This window comes from Gekko japonicus, unplaced genomic scaffold, assembly GCF_001447785.1.
Source record: "Gekko japonicus isolate JY-2015 unplaced genomic scaffold, Gekko_japonicus_V1.1 scaffold76, whole genome shotgun sequence".
Taxonomy (NCBI): domain Eukaryota; kingdom Metazoa; phylum Chordata; class Lepidosauria; order Squamata; family Gekkonidae; genus Gekko; species Gekko japonicus.
In genome coordinates, this window is record NW_015166420.1 from 908,474 (window position 1) to 926,088 (window position 17,615).

Below are 17,615 nucleotides of genomic sequence, written 5' to 3' on the forward strand. Positions count from 1 at the left end.
TATTGGCTCTTGCTGCTTGCCCGTCAGCAGGAGGAGGGAATTACACTGCAGCTGGCATGGAGAAGCAAGCTCAGTGAAGAAATTAGCTCTTACCTCGTGGCACAATTAAAAACAGTAACTGAGGGCATAACATTGGGTGGCTAAATCACATCACAGGCCAAGTTGCGTTTTTATAACTGCTGCCCTGTAGTGTTTTCTGCTCCTTTGCGGGCTGGCTTTTCTTCCTGATCATACCTGTTGGATGTTTGTTGCTGATATTCTCCCAACCTGAGCAGTTGGAATGTTCATGGAAGTCCCATGGTCTCTCTCTCTCAGAGCACAGACTTTGATCTGGGGAAACCGGGTTTGATTCCCCACTCTTCCACATGCAGCTGCTGGTGTGACCTTGGGTCAGTTACAAGTTCTTTCAGAGCTGTTCTCTCAAGGGCAGTCCTCGAAAGAGCTCTCTCAGCCCCGCCTACCTCACAGGGTGTCTGTTGTGGGGAGGGGAAGAGAAAGGAGTTTGTAAGCCGCTCTGAGACTTCGATTGAAGGGCGGGGTATAAATCCAATGTCGTCCTCTTCCTCTTCCTTCTTCTCTCTGTGCATGTGTGCACATAGGGGGAGGGTTTGCAGGCAAAACTATGTGTCATGATGCCTATGTGTGTTTAAAGTGCTGTTGAGTCACAACTGACATATGGCGACCCCAGCAAGGGGCTTTCAAGGCAAGTGAGAAGCAGAGGCGGTTGGCCACGGCCTTCCTTTGCAGAGCCTTCCTCCGCGGCCTCCCTTCCAAGGACTGACCCGGCTTACCGTTCGAGATCTGATGAAATTGGGCTATAACTTTCCTTCCCTTCTGATCCATGCCTCTCCCATAAGACCTTCCCCACCCCAGACCCTTTTATGTGCAGCATTTGCAGTTAATTTCCTCAGGTTCTTTATTGGAATTTTCCATCCTGAGGTAATGGATGGACTGTATCCATTAACCAACGCTCCCAGCCCTACTTGAAATTTTAAATATTATTTTTAAAGGCTTTTTCTCTCTTCCCCCACCTCCCTTTGTCGGCCTCTTACCCTCTCGTAAATCTCTCTGGAGGGGAGTTTTGTCACTGTCTCATGTAGCTGCCGTTTCTCCGACCTGGTTCTCCTTTTTCTTCACGGTCATTTTAAGCACTCTTAACACGCTGGCAAGTCACTGTGCCAGGAGGGCTTCATTTGCCCTTGATGGGCTCGGTATCTACCTTGGCGGACGCATGTGACCTTCCCCTCCCGTCAGTTCGTTCGTTCGTTTGCTCGCAAGTGCAAGGAATTGAAATCCCTGCTTGCACGAGAGGCCTCCTGACCTCTCTCTGCTCTCGCTCAAAGTACCTTCCTACTTAAAAAGGTTCTTCGGCAATGCTCTCTCTAAGCTGTGGAGTCTTGTGAGCAAAAATTCTGCTTTGTGAGCTACTGGCATTAAAGTTGTGAGCGAGCGATTTGGCTGTTGCATAAGTTAATTTGCTCTGGAGCTATCCTTCCCGAGCTAAGACAAAAATGTGTGAGCCAGAGGCTAAAAAACTGTGAGCTAGCTCACACGAACTCATTTTAGAGGGAACACTGCTCTTCAGTGTTATGAATTCGGGTGTTGGGGGGGGTCAGGGCTGAAGTGGGTCTAACCACAGCTGACCTGCGAGAGCTATCTGGACTAAAAGCCCCCCCGCCATTAATTTTTATTGACATCATTTAGAGTCTGCCTTTCCCACTTGGACTCCGGGCGGATTACACAGAATGGGTCAATATAATCTTGACAGGGTTGTTCAGTTAGAAATAGGATTCAGTTCAGTTAGGATGCAATAAGGTTAGGGTTGTAGAACTGACCAGAACTCTAAAAACAGAACTGAAGCAAAGCACAAGCCTTAACACAACGTATTCAATGGTGCAAACATTGCATAGTTGGGACCCTAGTTTCAGCAAGCTAAGCACTGTAGTGTGGACCACAGCGCCTAATAATTTATCGAAGTAACTTTGTGAATCATTTAGGGCGGTACAGCTCTGTTGCCTGCCTCCTAGTCCGTTTCTGGCCTGCCCTTTCAGAAGAAATCGGGGTAGGCCTCGTGGTCCCTGCACTTGTTATCCTTACAACGGCCTTGTCATTCCTTTGATCTGTAAAAAAAATGCGTCCTCACTATTTTGCATGCTGAATTAACAAACCACTCCTATATATACAACTATGATACGTAATTCCATTTCATCGTCTGACAAAGTGTGCATACACACGGAAGCTCACACCCTGCAGAAAACTCTAACTTTGTTCTGTTGCTTCAGACCAACACGGCTACCCACCTTGATCTAATCCACTTTCCAACTGGATTTTGCCAGTTCACACAGTTAAACCAGTTGGGAAGTGCACTGAAAGTGGATTATTTAGTGTGTGTCCACAGCCTTGGTGTGGATCCTGTCACAAATCTTCCTGCTTTGGGGGGAGTGAAAGGGATTTGGTTGTTACAGAGATTCTGGGCCTGTCATGAAGTACAGATAAATAAAATGTAATGAAAGCGGATATCCACTGAGGATCAAGGCTTAGTGGGGATTTGTACCTGGGCCTCCTGAATCCAACGGTCTTAACTGCTGTGTTGAACTTTTTTTATGCTCAGAGAAGGCCTACTTGCTCTCAGAAATGCTTGTGAGGTTGGTCTGCATTGTTTTTCTCCATATTTCAGAAGTGGTGGATTGAGTCTATTAAGGTGAGCCACAAGTTCAGGTTTGAATCTGGATCATCTTATTTCCTTCACTTTTGTCCCCACTGGTGACAGCATTCTCCCTGTCTCAGTTTTATCCTCATGATGACAACCCTTTGAGGTAGGTTAGGCTGCCCGTGGGTTACTGGCCCAAGGTCACCTAGTGGGTTTCTGTGGCAGGGTGGGAATTTGATCCCAGATCCTGGTCCCACACTCTAACCACTGAACAATTCATAACTGCTGCCTCACTGTCAGGCCCTTAACAACACACACACACACACGTTGTCCACTGTGTTGGGTCTGAGAACATAAGAAGAGCCAGACTGGATTAGACCAGGGATCCATCCAATTCAGCATCCTGTGGCCAGCAATTAGAGACTTTAAAGATCGTTAATCACAGTGATAACAACAATTTTTAAAAATTCACAAAGTGGACAGGAATGAAATGCAGCCCTCAAGTGTAGCTCAAAAGCCACAACTGAACGTTTTAAAAAAGCAGACCAAAACCAAAGTTGGAGGCAGCAGGGAAAGATGAAGGCCCAGCGTGAGATGGATTTACTCAATCAAGGAAGCCGCGGCAAGGCCTGAACAAGGCCCGTTTTGGAGGACATTGATTCATCGTGTCGCCGTGAAGTCAGAAGCCGCCTGATGGCATTTAATATCACACAGCACAAAATCAAAGCTCGGAAGCAGAGGGATGCGTGCGACTGTGGGTTCCTCCTTGGGAAGAGATCCACCTTTCCTCTCTGTCAGGCATCGCATGCATCGATGAAGCTGAGTAAATAGTATTTAACAACTCTTAATGGAATAATGATTGTTGTGCTGTTCAAGCATACGAGAGGCACTAGGGACGGGCAGGCTTAATCTTAACCCGGGGCAATAAAAAAAAAAGGTCTTTTGAGGTAGACGGGACACTGAGAGATCGATAACTGGAGCCAGGCCTGTAGCTACAGCGGGGCATCTTGGGGCTAGGCCCCCACCACTTACTGGCAAGCCCCCCCCCGACTCCCCATCCAGCCCAGGGCCCCAAGTGGTGGCGGAAGCAGGGAAGGAGCCAGTGCCCCCCAAGAAATTTAAATGCCCCCCGACTAAAAACCCTGGCTACGGGCCTGACTGGAGGCGAGCATGATGCGGCAGTTAAAAGTGGCAGGCTGGGAACGAGGAGACCCAGGTTCAGTCCCCCTACCCATTGGGTGGCCTTGGGCCAGTTGCTGTCCTTCAGCCTGCCCTTCCTTGCAGGGTTGTTGTGAGGATAAAACGGAGGAGGACAGAACCCTGTCTGCCACGCCAAGCAGCCTGCAGGAAGAGGGGAGCTAAAAACACCTCTTTGGCTCTCCTACCCAGTGGGTAAGCGTCTTCCCCCCACTGGTGTTGGGGGTGCGACGCCCAGCCCTGCCCAGGAGCATCTTTGCAGTGTCAGTTGTCTTTTTCCCCTGCTTTGCACAGAAAGTAGGTGGGGTGCTCGGAGTTTGCTTTTTTCTGCTTCTTTCTGCCTCGACTTGAATCTGGGGTAAAGTGTAGCCGCAGGGCGTAGCTTGGCAAACAGCTGGCAGCGGGCAGGTTCTGAGCACTGACCAGGGAGGGGAGCAAGCTTTGCGCCTTCTCTTGGCAGCGTTCTTGAGCTGGCACCGTTCCCGGTGCATTCCTTACCTCTGGAGTGCCTGCTGCTTGCCCCGCTCACCTGGGTTTCTGTGCCTACACGTTTCTCCTCTCTTTGCCCTCCAAGAGGCAGCTGTCTCTCTTTCTCCCCCCCCCCTCCAAGTCTTCCGGATGGGGAACCCTATGCATTTGCTAGTGCCACAAACAAAAGAAATCTGTGTGTGCTGAGAAGGGGAGGCCGGTGCCGGTCGGCTGTGGTTCCTTTACCTTGAAGTGGTTCTGCTGGCTGGCGGGGGGCCAGCTCGCTGCAGAAGACGGAGCCTTGAAGCCTTTGCTCAGGCAAGGCAAGGTCGGCCTGTTGGAAGTCGAAGGCTGCTGCTGCTCCAAAGGCCAGAGGCAGTGTGTGCATGTGTGCGTGTTTGGCCCCCCCTTTCTGCCCATCGCAAGGCTTTTCCTCTAAATGTCTCCTGAAACCAGCAGAGGACCAGGTTTTGAAAACTCTGTCTGCTCCTCTGCTCCGCAATAGAGTTGCCACCCTCTACACAGGCTGCGGCGGCTCAGAGGTTAAGATTATAAGCCGCAGACCGGAAGGTCTGTAGTTCGGCAGTTCGAGACGGAGTGAGCTCCCGTCTCTGGCCCCAGCTCCTGCCAATCTAGCAGTAGAAATTGAAAGTAGATAAACAGGTACATAAGAACATAACAGACGCCAATGTTGGATCAGGCCAAAGGCCCATCTAGTCCAACTCTCTGTCACACAGTGGCCAAAAATACCAGGTGCCATCAGGAGGTCCACCAGTGGGGCCAGGACATTAGAAGCCCTCCCACTGTTGACCCCCCCTAGCACCAAGATCACACAGCATCCCTTGCCCCAGACCCCCTATCTATACCTTGTGGCTAATAGCCACTGATGGACCTCTGCTCCATATGCCTATCTAATTCCCTTTTGAAGCCGCCCATGCTTGTAGCCGCCACCACTTCCTGTGGCAGTGAATTCCAAGTGTTAATCACTCTTTGGGTGAAGAAGTACTTCCTTTTATCCGTTCTAACCCGACCGCTCAGCAGTTTCATGGAGTGCCCACGAGTTCTTGTATCGTGAGAAAGGGAGAAAAGTACCTCTTTCTCTACCTGTTCTTTCCCACGCATAATCTTATAAACCTCAATCATGTCACCCCTCAGTCGTCTTTTCTCCAAGCTAAAGAGCCCTAAGCGCTTTAACCTTTCCTCATAGGGAAAGTGTTCCAACCCTTTTATCATTTGAGTTGCCCTTTTCTGCAAAGGTACCGCTTCGGTGGGAAGGTCACAGTGTTCTGTGCGCCTTGGCGTTTAGTCATGCCAGCCGCATGACCACAGAAACTTCTTTGGACAGTGCTGGATCTTCAGCTTGGAAACGGAGATGAACACCGCCCCCTAGAGTCGGATTCGACTGGCTTTCGAGCAAGGGAAACCTTTACCGTTTTACACAGGGTTTGGAGGTCTACTCTGAAGAGAGCTCAACCAGGAGGCGATGCCCCACAACCCTCCCTCCAAAGCTGCTGTTTTATCCAGGCAAACTGATCTTTGGTCCTTTCCGCGTTGGCCTGCCACTCCGGATTTTCTCAGTGTTCCAGTCGAGACAATTTAAGTCCAGGGCAAAACAGCATCCAAATAACCCCGGGGCAACAGTGAGCTGAAACCGGGCTGACGACTGAAGGGAGGGAATGTGATGCGGAATGGGGGTAAAAAACCCAGAATAAAAAGAAGGTTGAACTCAATTTTAGTGCAGAATTGCTTAGAGGACACTGCGGTGAACACGGATTAAAAGGAGAGTGCGGAAAGGGTCAAAGATCAGTTTTCCTGGAGAGAACAGCAGTTTTGGAGGGAGGATTGGGGGGCGTCGCCTCCTTGCCGAGCTCCGGCCCCCTCTCCAAACTCCGCCCTCCTCTCTGCCCTCATCGTCAGGAATTTCCCAAGATGCAGTTGGCCACCCGACCTCTGCAGTTATAGCGATGGTATCAGTACTCGGAATTTCAAGTGGCACAGAATGCTTCGGCCGGCACAAAAGCATGGTTCTTGGATCACAGTGTTTGTTGTTTTTTGAAACTGGTGATGTCAAGAGTTTGTCCCACCGGGGTCTTTGCGGTTAATTTGGATTTGTGGCTGCGTTCGCTGACACCCATGAAGTTCTAGTGATCTCCTGCTCTCTGTTACTTGAAGCAGCTGAACTTCATTAAGGGCTCTGTATCCCTCTCGGAATTTAATAAAATTTAAGAACCGGGATTCACATGAGTCTCCTCTGTAATGCTTAAAGCAGGGGTCCCCAACATGGTACACACTCCGACACCTTTTCTGGGGCCCGCTGAGTATTTTTAGAAGCTGGGTGGGCCAGGTGGGTTGTTTTTTTGCCCAGCAAGGGTTGTTTTTTTGCCCAGCTGCTAACCACAGCAGAAAGATCTTCACAGCATGAATGAAGGTAAGCTGTGGCAGCTCGTTTGTGGCCGGCTCTGCCTCCCACGACAGCCGTTTTGTGGCAGCCGTTTTGTCACTGTGCCAACCGTGCTGTAGCAGAATTCCAGAGGTGCCTTGTACCTGTACGGGTGGTCCTTGTAGTGGGGGTGAGGGAGTGTGGCTAAAAGCCTGGTAGAGCCTCCCAAAGAGTTCGGGGCAGGATGGAGACCCAGGCTGGGGTCTTCCCGATTGAAACAGTCCCAACCCAGGACTTGGGAGTGGCAGGAACGGACCACCCGAGTGCAGATAATCCTGGAAACTCTCCGTGGAGATAGGAGGAGTCATCTGCCAGAGATCCAGCTTTAAGCCCCTGCCGAAAGGCAAACGATCTATTTGCCAGAATAAATAGACAGGAGGATTGGTGTGGTCGCCGCCAGAGTATTGTTGAGGTGGGGCTGAGCCCCAGAATCTGTTTTGAACGCCAGGATGAGCCTTGGTGAATGGGAGGCCATTTGGTGCCTCTGAGCACGTGCAGAGGATTCAAATGTCCTCACTTCTACATATGTGTTGTCTTGCGCCCTTGAAAAAGAGTATGTGATATAAATGCAGTTTGCTAACAATACAGTAAGGGTATATTCAGGTGGATAGCTGTGTTGGTCTGAAGCAACAGCACAGAATTTGAGTCCAGTGGCACACTTAAGACCCACGAAGTTTAATTAATTCCATCATGTGCGTGCACGCTTCACTATGCTGAAGGGTGCATGCACACGGAAGCTTAAACCCAGAATTAAACTTTGTTGCTCTTAAGGGCACCACTGGACTCCATCCAGTAAGGGGGGCTCCTTCTGTTGTCTCGCAGTGTGCCATGCTGCTTTTCCAATGCTAGCCCATGGCTGTTTTACTTTTAAGGGTTTGGGAGCATATTGAGTCCCAAAACAGAGCTGGAAATAAATGCTTTGTTATTTCTTTGCCCAATCTGAGGTTTACCCTGGATCTTTATTGACATTTTATTACACATCTTTCTCATTGAGCCTTGAGGTGGATTTCTCCGTGTAAATTGGTGCAATCAATAGGATGGTGCATCTAATAAGCAATGCTATCGGACTGGAATTACAACACTGAAACAGAGCTGTTGCCTGAACAGGGCATTAACGTATAGTCCCAGATGCTTCCTCCTGCCCTTGCCCCTTAACTTGATGGAGAAGAAGAGGAAGAGGAGGAGGAGGATTTATACCCTGCCATTCACTACCCAAAGGTAGGGTTGCCAAATGTGCCCAGGGGGCGGGGAACCCCCCGCTTCGGAGCCCCGATTTCCGCCCTGGCGGAATTGGGGCCCGGGGGGCACCCCGCCCCCGAAGCTGCGTCACCAGAGCTGACGCAGCCACGTTGGGGGCGTGGCTGAGCTCGTCAGGGGGGGGACGCACATGTGTTTTCCCCCCGACAAGCTCGGCCACGCCCCCAACGTCAGCAACATTGCTTCTAGTGACGTCGTGGCAGCGCGCGCATAACCAGCCTGCTCCCGGATGGGACGGAGCCTCCCCCGCCGGTAAGTTTAAAAGATTTGGCAACCCTACCCAAAGGTGTCTCAGAGCGGCTTACAATCACCTTTCCCCTCTTCTCCCCACAACAGACACCCTGTGAGGTAGGTGGGGCTGAGAGAGCTTTGAGAGAACTGCTCTTGAGAGAACAACTCTGAGAGAACTTGTGACTAACCCAAGGTCACCCAGCTTGGCTGCATGTGGAGGAGTGGGGAATCAAACCCGGTTCTCCCAGATTAGGGTCCGCGCTCCTAACCTCTACACCAAATTGGCTCTCAGGTGGTGGTGGAAAAAGCTGTCAGGTCACAGCCGACCTGTGATGACCCCGTAGCAAGAGATGCTCAGAGGTGGCTTGTCATTCCCCACCTCTGAGTAGGGACCTTGGTGGTCTCCCAGCCACGTACTAATCAGGGCCGAACCTGCTTAGTTCCCAAGATCTGACCAGTTCGGGCTGGCCTTGCCCGTAAATATTCTCTTGTGGACGAAGATGCTGTAGTTAAGCACAGAAGTGTCTGTGCTGTTCTGAGAACATAGCATCCTCTGCCGCTGTTAGCAGGATTTTTTAAATTCTCTGTTGTCATTAAGGGTTGTCTGGCTGTACTGTCTTGGAAGAGGGAACTTCCAGTGACCATCCAAACAGGGCTTTTATTGCATGGAAACGTAGGCCCTGTGCTTCCAGCCAAAATCCTTTCTGCCGTTCCAGGATGATGACTTTTCGGCCAAACTTGGGCAAGCTGGGTAGAAATCATTTGAGGAGAAGACTTTGCCCGCTTTGCGCTGAAGCATAGTAAATCTTGTGGGGGTTTGGGGTTCTTTTGTTGTTGTTTTTAGCCGCCCCCCCTTTCTTTTCCCTGGAAGGGGCAAAGCCCTATTTGGATTCCAGCTCTGTCTTATGTGCCCGCAGAGCTACTGGCTCTGCAAAGCCGGGAAGGGTTTGTCTTCTACGGGGTGGGGCTGCCGTTGGCAGCTGTGTTTGCTCTTGCGGTGAAGCATCCCCACGAAGCTTTCTTGCTCGAAAGCCAAACACGCACATGGCCAGAGGACACGGTTTCCTTCTCTCCTTCCTGCAGAAATTAGGTACTTAACAATGTAAAGGCCGTCTTGCTGGATCCCGCCGAGGTCTTCTAGTCCAGCATTCTGTTTCCACCAACTGGTGCTTGAGGGGCAAGAGTGGGAGGGCTTCTGGAGTTGCGGCCCCACTGGTGGACCTCCTGATGGCACCTGGGTTTTTGCCACTATATGACACAGAGTGTTGGACTGGGTGGGCCATTGGCCTGATCCAACATGACTTCTCTTATGTTCTTTGTGTGGGGCAGTGATGCTCTGTCTTCTTTGTGGTTGGGAGGCAACAGGGGGAGGGCTTCTGGAGTTCTGGCCCCATTGGTGGACCTCCTGATGGCCCCTTGGTTTTGGCCACTGTGTGACACAGAGTGTTGGACTGTATGGGCCATTGGTCTGCTCCAACATGGCTTCTCTTATGTTCTTCTGTCTGGGGCAATGATGCTGTTCTTCTTGGTGCTCGGAGGGCCATAGTGGGAGGGCTTCTGGAGTTCTGGCTCTGCTGGTGGACCTCCCGATGGCCCCTGGGTTTTGGCCACCGTGTGATGAAGACTGTTGGACTGGATGGCCCATTGGCCTGATCCAACTTGGCTTCTCTTATGTTCAGTGGCCAACGGTGTATCTTTATATATTTTTTTCATTTGTTTGTCTCATTTATACCCCCCTTCTCTCCCCAGTGGGGACCCAAGGTGGCTTACATAGTTCTCCTCTCTGCCTTTTCATCCTCACAACAACCCTGTGAGGCAGGTTAGGCTGACTGGTCCAAGGTCCCCCAGCAAACTTTCATGGCATTGTGGGGGATCTGAACCTGGGTCTCCCGGATCCTTGTCCAACCCTCTGACCACTACATCACACGATGCTGGAGTGCTCCCAGGTAGAGTGAGATAGAGAACCTCCTCCTCCAACCCACTTGTCCCCAGCATCTTATGATCAAAGGTAGACTTCATCATCACGTGGAGGTTCCATTTGGCTCTCTCATGATCGCTAGTTTTATTTATTTATTTATTTATTTATTTATCCCGCCCTACCCGCAAACAGGCTCAGGGCATCTAACAGACAAGGGCACCATGTGCCAAGTATAAAACACATTAAAACAAAAACAGCCATTTTATCAAAATTGCTCAGTGGTGTTAATATTAATCATTAAGTCAAATCAGTCAAGTCAAGATGGTGATCAGGAGATGTTACTCAAGCCCGAATCGGCAGTACTGCTCCATCAGAATACTGTAACTTGATCTTATAGTGGGCCATCGATCTTATAATGGGCCATCCCAATGCCCCATGTTCCCATTAGGTAGTTGGTGGTGGCGGCAGCGGCGGCGGCGGCTCCTAATTAAAAGCCTGGCGGAAGAGCTCCGTCTTGCATGCCCTGCGTAACTGTGAAAGGTCCCGCAGGGCCCTGATCTCCTCTGGGAGCGTGTTCCACCAGGTAGGAGTCGGCACTGAAAAGGCCCTGGCCCTGGTTGCCACAAGCCTGGCCTCCCTGGGGCCTGGAATCACCAGTCGATGTTGAGCCCCCGACTGTAGTGCTCTCTGGGGTATCAATGGGGAAAGGCCGTCCCTCAGGTATGTTGGAACCTGGCCATATAGGGCTTTAAAGGTAAGTACCAGCACTTTGAAGCAAACTCGGAAAGCTATAGGCAGCCAGTGCAGCGCTTTCAGCACAGGTCGGATGTGCTCCCATCTAGGGAGACCCATCAGAAGCCTGGCCGCAGCATTCTGCACGAACTGCAGCTTCCGAATTTGCGATAAAGGCAGCCCCATGTAGAGAGCGTTACAGTAGTCTAATCTTGAGGTGACCGTCGCATGGATCACTGTAGCCAGGTCGTCGCGGTCGAGGTAGGGGTAAACCCCCTATGAATGTGTCTAATTCATTATGAAAGCAGTCTAATTTAACAGGCCTCGTTGCATCTTGTGATAGTGTGTTCCCTACGTTAATCGCATGCTGTTCTTCACAGCCAAGTGAATCTCAAACTTGCGATCCTTGGCAGAATCTTTCAACGTCGTCTTTGTCCTCCTTCCAGGAGCATCATGAGGTTTGTTTTGCGTTGTACTGTTGCTGGAGCTGTCGTGGTCCTGGCTACAGATCCCATCTTTCAAATACCCGCTAGGTGCCCACCCGCACCCTTCTAATGGCATTTTCCTGGGAGCTGTATGTCTGCTCCCCAAACCTATTCATAAGCAAACCGATTTCAAGCACAGGGAAGAGGGAGGGCCTGGCCAAAAGTGCTTGTTGCTGGCCAGGGCGTACAGTTATGGTATAACACAGGGGTCCTCGGCTTTTTTGAGCCTGCGGGCACGGTTTAGGATTGCTGCCCCCAGGTCCCAGGGAAGCTCCCCTGCTTTTGGGGGCTTCGACCTGCCAACGGCCAGCTGGCTGGCGGAGGAACCCCGCCCCCAAACAGTGACATCGTTGTGTGGTGCCCCGATGTGATGATGTCACTTTCAGGAGACATCCGTGTGCCGGGGATGTCGCGTGGCAATGCTCAGGTTTCGGGGCAAACTCTGTGGTTTGAAGTCAAAAACCCCATAGAGCTTTTGCCCCAAACCTGGAATGTTGCCTATGATGTCCAATGCTCCCTCTAAGCTGTGGATTCTTGTGAGCAAAAATGCTGCTTTCTGAGCTACTGGCATTAAAGCTGTGAGCGAGCGATTTGGCTGCTGCATACGTCAGTTTGCTCTGGAGCCCTCCTTCCTAAGCTAAGACAAAAATGTGTGCGCCGGAGGCTAAAAAACTGTGAGCTAGTTCACACTAACTCAGCTTAGAGGGAACACTGGATGTCACCGACGCAACGACCACCTCTGGAATGCCCTCCAAATCCCCCCCCCCGCTGCGATGGCAAGGGGACTTGGCAACCCCAGCACCGTTGGAATTCTGTCACATTGTGGTGGGCACAGCCAGAGATGGCTGCCCCAGGAGGCTGAGCCAGCCGCAAAATGGCTTCCGCAACTTACCTTCAGTCACACAGTGAAGATCCTTGTGCTGTGGGGGCAGCTGCTGCCCAAGCAGCATTTAAAAAAATATAATGCCAGTCAAATCTTCAGTGACCAATCAGAAGTCTTGGGGGGGGGACCCCACCTGGCCCTGCCCACTTTCTAAAAGCACTTGGTGGGTGTCAGCAGGTGCGACGGTGCCCGTGGGCGGCTCGTTGGGGACCCTTGACAGAACGCCTCCTGCAACACAGGATGGATATAAGCTGGCCCGTAGCTAACGTGGGACCCACGGGGCCTGGCCCCCTAGTCTTTCTTCTGGGCCCCCTCCTTCCTGGCCTGCCCCCAAAGTGCCCCGACATGCCACCTGCATTGGGCTTTGACCCCAAGGCCCCCTCCCCAAAAAATCTCTAGCTACGGGGCTGGATATAAGGAGTCTTAACCGGATGGACTTGATGAAAAGCTAACCTGATCTGTGAATCTCAACTATGTTTTAACTGCGTATGTTTGTATTTTGGTAATATTGTGTGATGCGGAGGTAAATCAAGATGGGTGGACCCTGCCGCAAATTTCGTTAGTCGTTCAAGGTCCTACTGGACTCTCACTCTTTTCATCCCGCTGAGGGTGGTGGTGGTGGGGTCAATGCTTCCTCTAAGCTATGGAGTCCTGTGAATAAAAATTCTACTTTGTGAGTGACTGGCATTAAAGTTGTGAGCAGGTGGTTTGGCTACTGCATCGATTAGTTTGCTCTGGAGCCATCCTTCCTGGGCCGAGACAAAAATGTGTGAGCCGGAGGCTAAAAAAACCTGTGAGCTAGCTCACACTAACTCAGCTTAGAGGGAACACTGGTGGAGGTGCTTGTGGAATTTCTGTCTCAGGGTCCCCTCCCTCTCAGTCTCCCCCTCCCCCTCCCAGCAGCTGGTCTGTCCTCTGCTCCTGTTGTCAAGGCCTGCGTGTCACAGCTTTCATCTTTATTGTGGGGAGGGCACCCGTTTCCGTTTCTGGCCAGGACTGCCGTAAGTTTTTTCAGCTTGGATTTCAGCCTTGTCCTTGATTTTGTGTCTGTGTACTCTTACACAGATAGAGAACAGGAGGTGGCGGCGGCTACAAGCATGGGTGGCTTCAAGAGGGAAGTAGATAAACATATGGAGGAGAAGGTCCATCAAGTGGCTATTAGCCACAAGGTATAGATAGGAATTCTCAGGCTGGGGCAAGGGATGCACTGTATTCTTGGTGCTTGGGGGGGAGGCAATAGTGGGAGGGCTTCTAGTGTCCTGGCCCCACTGATGGACCGCCTGATGGCACCTGGTATTTTTGGCCACTGTGTGACAGAGTGTTGGACTAGATGGGCCATTGGCCTGATCCAACATTGGCTTATGTTCTTATTCAGAATGTCTCCTGTTGTTATCCAGCTATTCCTCCATGGAGCTTATGGCAATGTATATAGCTGGGGTGTCAGACATGTGGCCCAGGGGCCATATCAGGCCCCCAGAGGGCTTCCATCAGGCCCACAGTGGAACTGGCCATCTCCTGCTTCCAGTTCTGCTGCTGTTGCATCATAGCTCAGCCATTTCATGCTTTAACCTGGGTCCTAGACTCAGAACTCTGAGCGTGAGATTTCTGATGGCGAATGTCAATAAATCAAAAGTAGGTTTGCAGCTTACAGAGCTAATGTCTTAAGCATGTTTTTATTTTAAGTAAAAATAAATCTTTGTGTTTGTGTCCTTTATAAAGTTTATATCTCCGCTACCTGGCATGATATTTTATGACACACATGGCCCGGCCCAACAAGGTCTCATTTATGTCAGATCCGGCCCTTGTAACAAATGAGTTCATTCATTCATTCATTCATTCATTCATTCATTCTTTGGATTTGTATCCTGCCCTCCCCGAAGGCTCAGGGCGGCTAACAAGGGCAAAATGCCGGATTATAACAATAAAAACAGTATAAAATACAATAATACAGTTAAATAAAATTTGTAAAAATACTTTTTCGGTGCTCCGATAACCACTCCAAATCATAAAACCAAGATGGTGTTCTAAAGATGTTATAGTTGAACAACAGCAGCAATATATGTCCCCCCAACCCTGTCGTCCACTAGGGACGTCCCGCACCCTCGATGATACCTGCACCTCAGTACCCCTGGTATATAGTTTGCCTCTCTTCCCTTTTATCGTCACAACGATCCTGCAAGTTAAAGTAGGCACAGAGAGAGAGAGAGACTGGCCAGGGCAAAGTCACCCACTCACCTTCATGGCAGAGCAGGGGACTCGAATCCAGGTCTCCATGGCTGTAGAGTATAACACTCTGACCACTACATAACACACTCTTCTTTTCCTGTTAGCAGAACAGTCACACCTTGAGAGGTATTAAGGCTGGGGGACCCGCTCTGATCCTGCTGTTGTCAGTACTGGGCTTAGTGGCCACGTGCGTTTGTTTACTTAAAATATTTATGCCCCGTAACTTTTACCATAAATACTCCCCAGGTGGCTTCCAGCATTTGTGTTACGACAGCAATAAACACTGAAAGCACAGCAGCCGAGAGACATCCATAAACCTAGCCATATAACATAACAGTTAAACCAATCATGTTTTGTCGTAAAATTTGCATAGGAAATATCAGTGGAGTATCTTTAGACTGAGGAAAGCAAGCACAGCTGCAGAAGTCAACAGATCAACGAAGAAGCTGGGGGGGGGGAACCAAAATGATCTCGTGCCACCACCAAAAAGGCCATGTCTCTAGAGCCTGACTTATTTCTGAAGGTGGAGGCCCACGGTGTAGGGCCCCAGAAGTGGACGTTAACTGGGGATGAGCTGATACGGCCATTTTCATTTCTTTTGGATTTCACAATGTTTTCTCAGTTGTCTGATTGGCTTTGCTTTTGGTTGCTGGTTGTTTGTTATTCTTTGACACCGTGTGCGTTGCTGTTGACATAAAAATCATGTTGAAAGACATGTTCATTTTAACGGGGGGGGGGGATTCAGCATGAGGAAAGAGAAACTGGCTGGAAAATGAGGACAGTTGCCTCTTACAATGTAGCTAATGAGACGTAACTCCCAATGAGGTTTGAGAAACTGTAGCCTGCTCCAGCTGATGGGTAAGGAATTAACTATCCCCTGAGGTGTCTGAATATTTAAGAGTCTAGTGGAGGGACTCATAATAAGTGTCCATCTGTCTGTGTGTCTTCCTCCAGGTGAGGGTCTGGCGGTACCTGAAAGGTAAAGAAGTTGTGACTCACGAGATCCTTTTGGACGGCGGGAACAAAGTGATGATCGGCGGGTTCGGGGACCCCATGATTTGTGACAACCAGGTCTCCACGGGGGACACGCGGATTTTCTTTGTCAACCCCGCCCCGCACCACATGTGGCCTGCCCACAAGAACGAGCTGATGCTAAACTCCAGCCTCATGAGGATTACTTTGCGCAACCTGGAGGAGGTGGAGCACTGTGTGGAAGGTGAGTCTGGCATTGTTTTTTGAGCGGACTCCAGAGTAGCACAAACTTTTGGGCTCGGTACAGCCAAGGGCTTTGTGTACATTGTGTTTAAAAGCAATGATTGCCCCAAAGAATCCAAATTCTAAACTAAGGACATTTTTGGTTCTGGGACCTGTTTAAATTATTCAGGATGAGCAAATATGTATAATTTTTCTCTTCGTGCTGAATGAAATTGTGCCTCCTTCTGCATTTTACAGTATTTATTTAAGTTTCAGAGGGTAGCTGTGTCGGTCTGCAGTAGAGCATATAGATTCGTGTCCATTGACACCTTAGAACAATGTCCCAGGGCTGAACAGGGACATAGGATTCTTATCTTGCTACAGATGCTAATTTTCTACACCCAGGCATTTCCTCTTTGCTGTAATCAAGCTGATTACTATGCACACTGTACCTTCGCATCGTGAGTTCCTTCTTCCCAAGAGCCCTTCCACCGTCTGTCTGAGATATTATGGCACAGAGATGTCCATTACGACTTGTATCTGATGAAGAGAGCTTTGTCTCTTGAAAGCTGATACCCTGAAAATCTTGGTCTCAAATCTAGCTGTTGAAGCCTGGTTACATTCAGGGCTGGGTAAGGTGCTAGGCAGAGCTCTAGTAATAAAATCCAGCCATGCTCTATCCCCGGAGAGTTCAGCCATCGCCTTTACACTTCCAGGCTCATTTTTGTAGGCATAAGGAAGAGAAATTTGGTGCTTTGGATTGAAGCTCTGCAGCCAGCTGCTGGGAATCTGGCTTCTCAGATTTCAGCAAGCATGTTTTTGCAATCATAAGAGCGACAAAATTGTTATTTATAAAAAATTGGAAACAGACTGGGGAAACAGGCCGGCTCTGCACTTCGGGGGCCGCACGGCGTATACACAGCCCTGATTAGTGCGTCTGTTGCTGCAGTGCCGGTGGTGGTTACGCTTCAGCTGAAATAATGTTTCATAGACATTGTGAACTTGGAACGCTTTGCAGTTTTACATCGCAGATGTTTCAACTCCATCCTCTTTTCTTTTGCATCCAGCCCTTTCGCCGCAGACTGTAGCGCTTTTCGTGTTGCTCTGAGCCATCACAGCAGAGAACGTGACTGATAAACCTCACTGGGAAATGAAATAAGGCTACCGCAGTGGTCTTTTAGCCTCTCGGCAGCCCCTTGAGTAGATTAGGTGGGGCAGTCGGTATCGGAAGTACTGATTCCTTGTTAGTGAAGACTCAGTGTTGGCCTGTGGAAGTTCAGATTGTCTACCTCTGTCTGGGTTGTGCGGCTTCATGCTGCAGGCCCAGGCTTTCAAGGTGGAATGCTCCTTTGCCGTCCCACAGAAAGCTAGCGGCATGTAGATGGATGTGAGCAACCTGTTTGCGGTCTCAAGTGGTACAGTCCAGGCACCGGTTGACCAGTTCACCTGCTGTTTTTGGGAAGAGCAGACTATAGTCGTAGCTACTTATGGGTGCAAATACTGTCTGCTTTATGAGAATGCACTGCATGGGTGGGGAAACAGGGAGATCTTTTTGCAAGAAAGCGGTTGAGGCTGCACACTTCCAGTGCAAAACAGATCGTCTTTCTTGGTGAGAGCATTGCCTGCAATTGCTCCTGTATTTCTGGCTGTTGTGGCTTTTGGGGAGGGGTGGGAAGTGAAGTGTTTTGATTTCTAGGGAAACCCACTGGGGCATAATCGTGACTTTAAATAATTCTGCACAGGGGTAGTTTCGTAGAAAAAGAGCTAGGGGAACTCATTAGCATAACGCATTAGCATATGCCACACCCCCTGACATCACCGGAAGTGTGTCATAAGGCCACACCCCCTGACGTCACCGGAAGTGTGTCATAAGGCCACACACCCCGCCCCCAACAGTCCTGGCCGCCGGCGCCGGCCTTGCAGCTCCACTGCCG

At 50.1% G+C, this 17,615-nt stretch overlaps 1 protein-coding gene across 1 annotated transcript in view; it reads left to right on the forward strand.

The window, feature by feature from the left end:
- The window catches only part of AGRN (agrin), a 377,914-nt gene that overhangs the window by 12,119 nt on the left and 348,180 nt on the right, over window positions 1-17,615 (forward strand). The window contains exon 2 of the mRNA XM_015411659.1: window positions 15,442-15,703. Within this exon, the coding sequence (XP_015267145.1) occupies window positions 15,442-15,703 (262 nt within the window). The remainder of the gene's footprint in view (window positions 1-15,441; window positions 15,704-17,615) is intronic.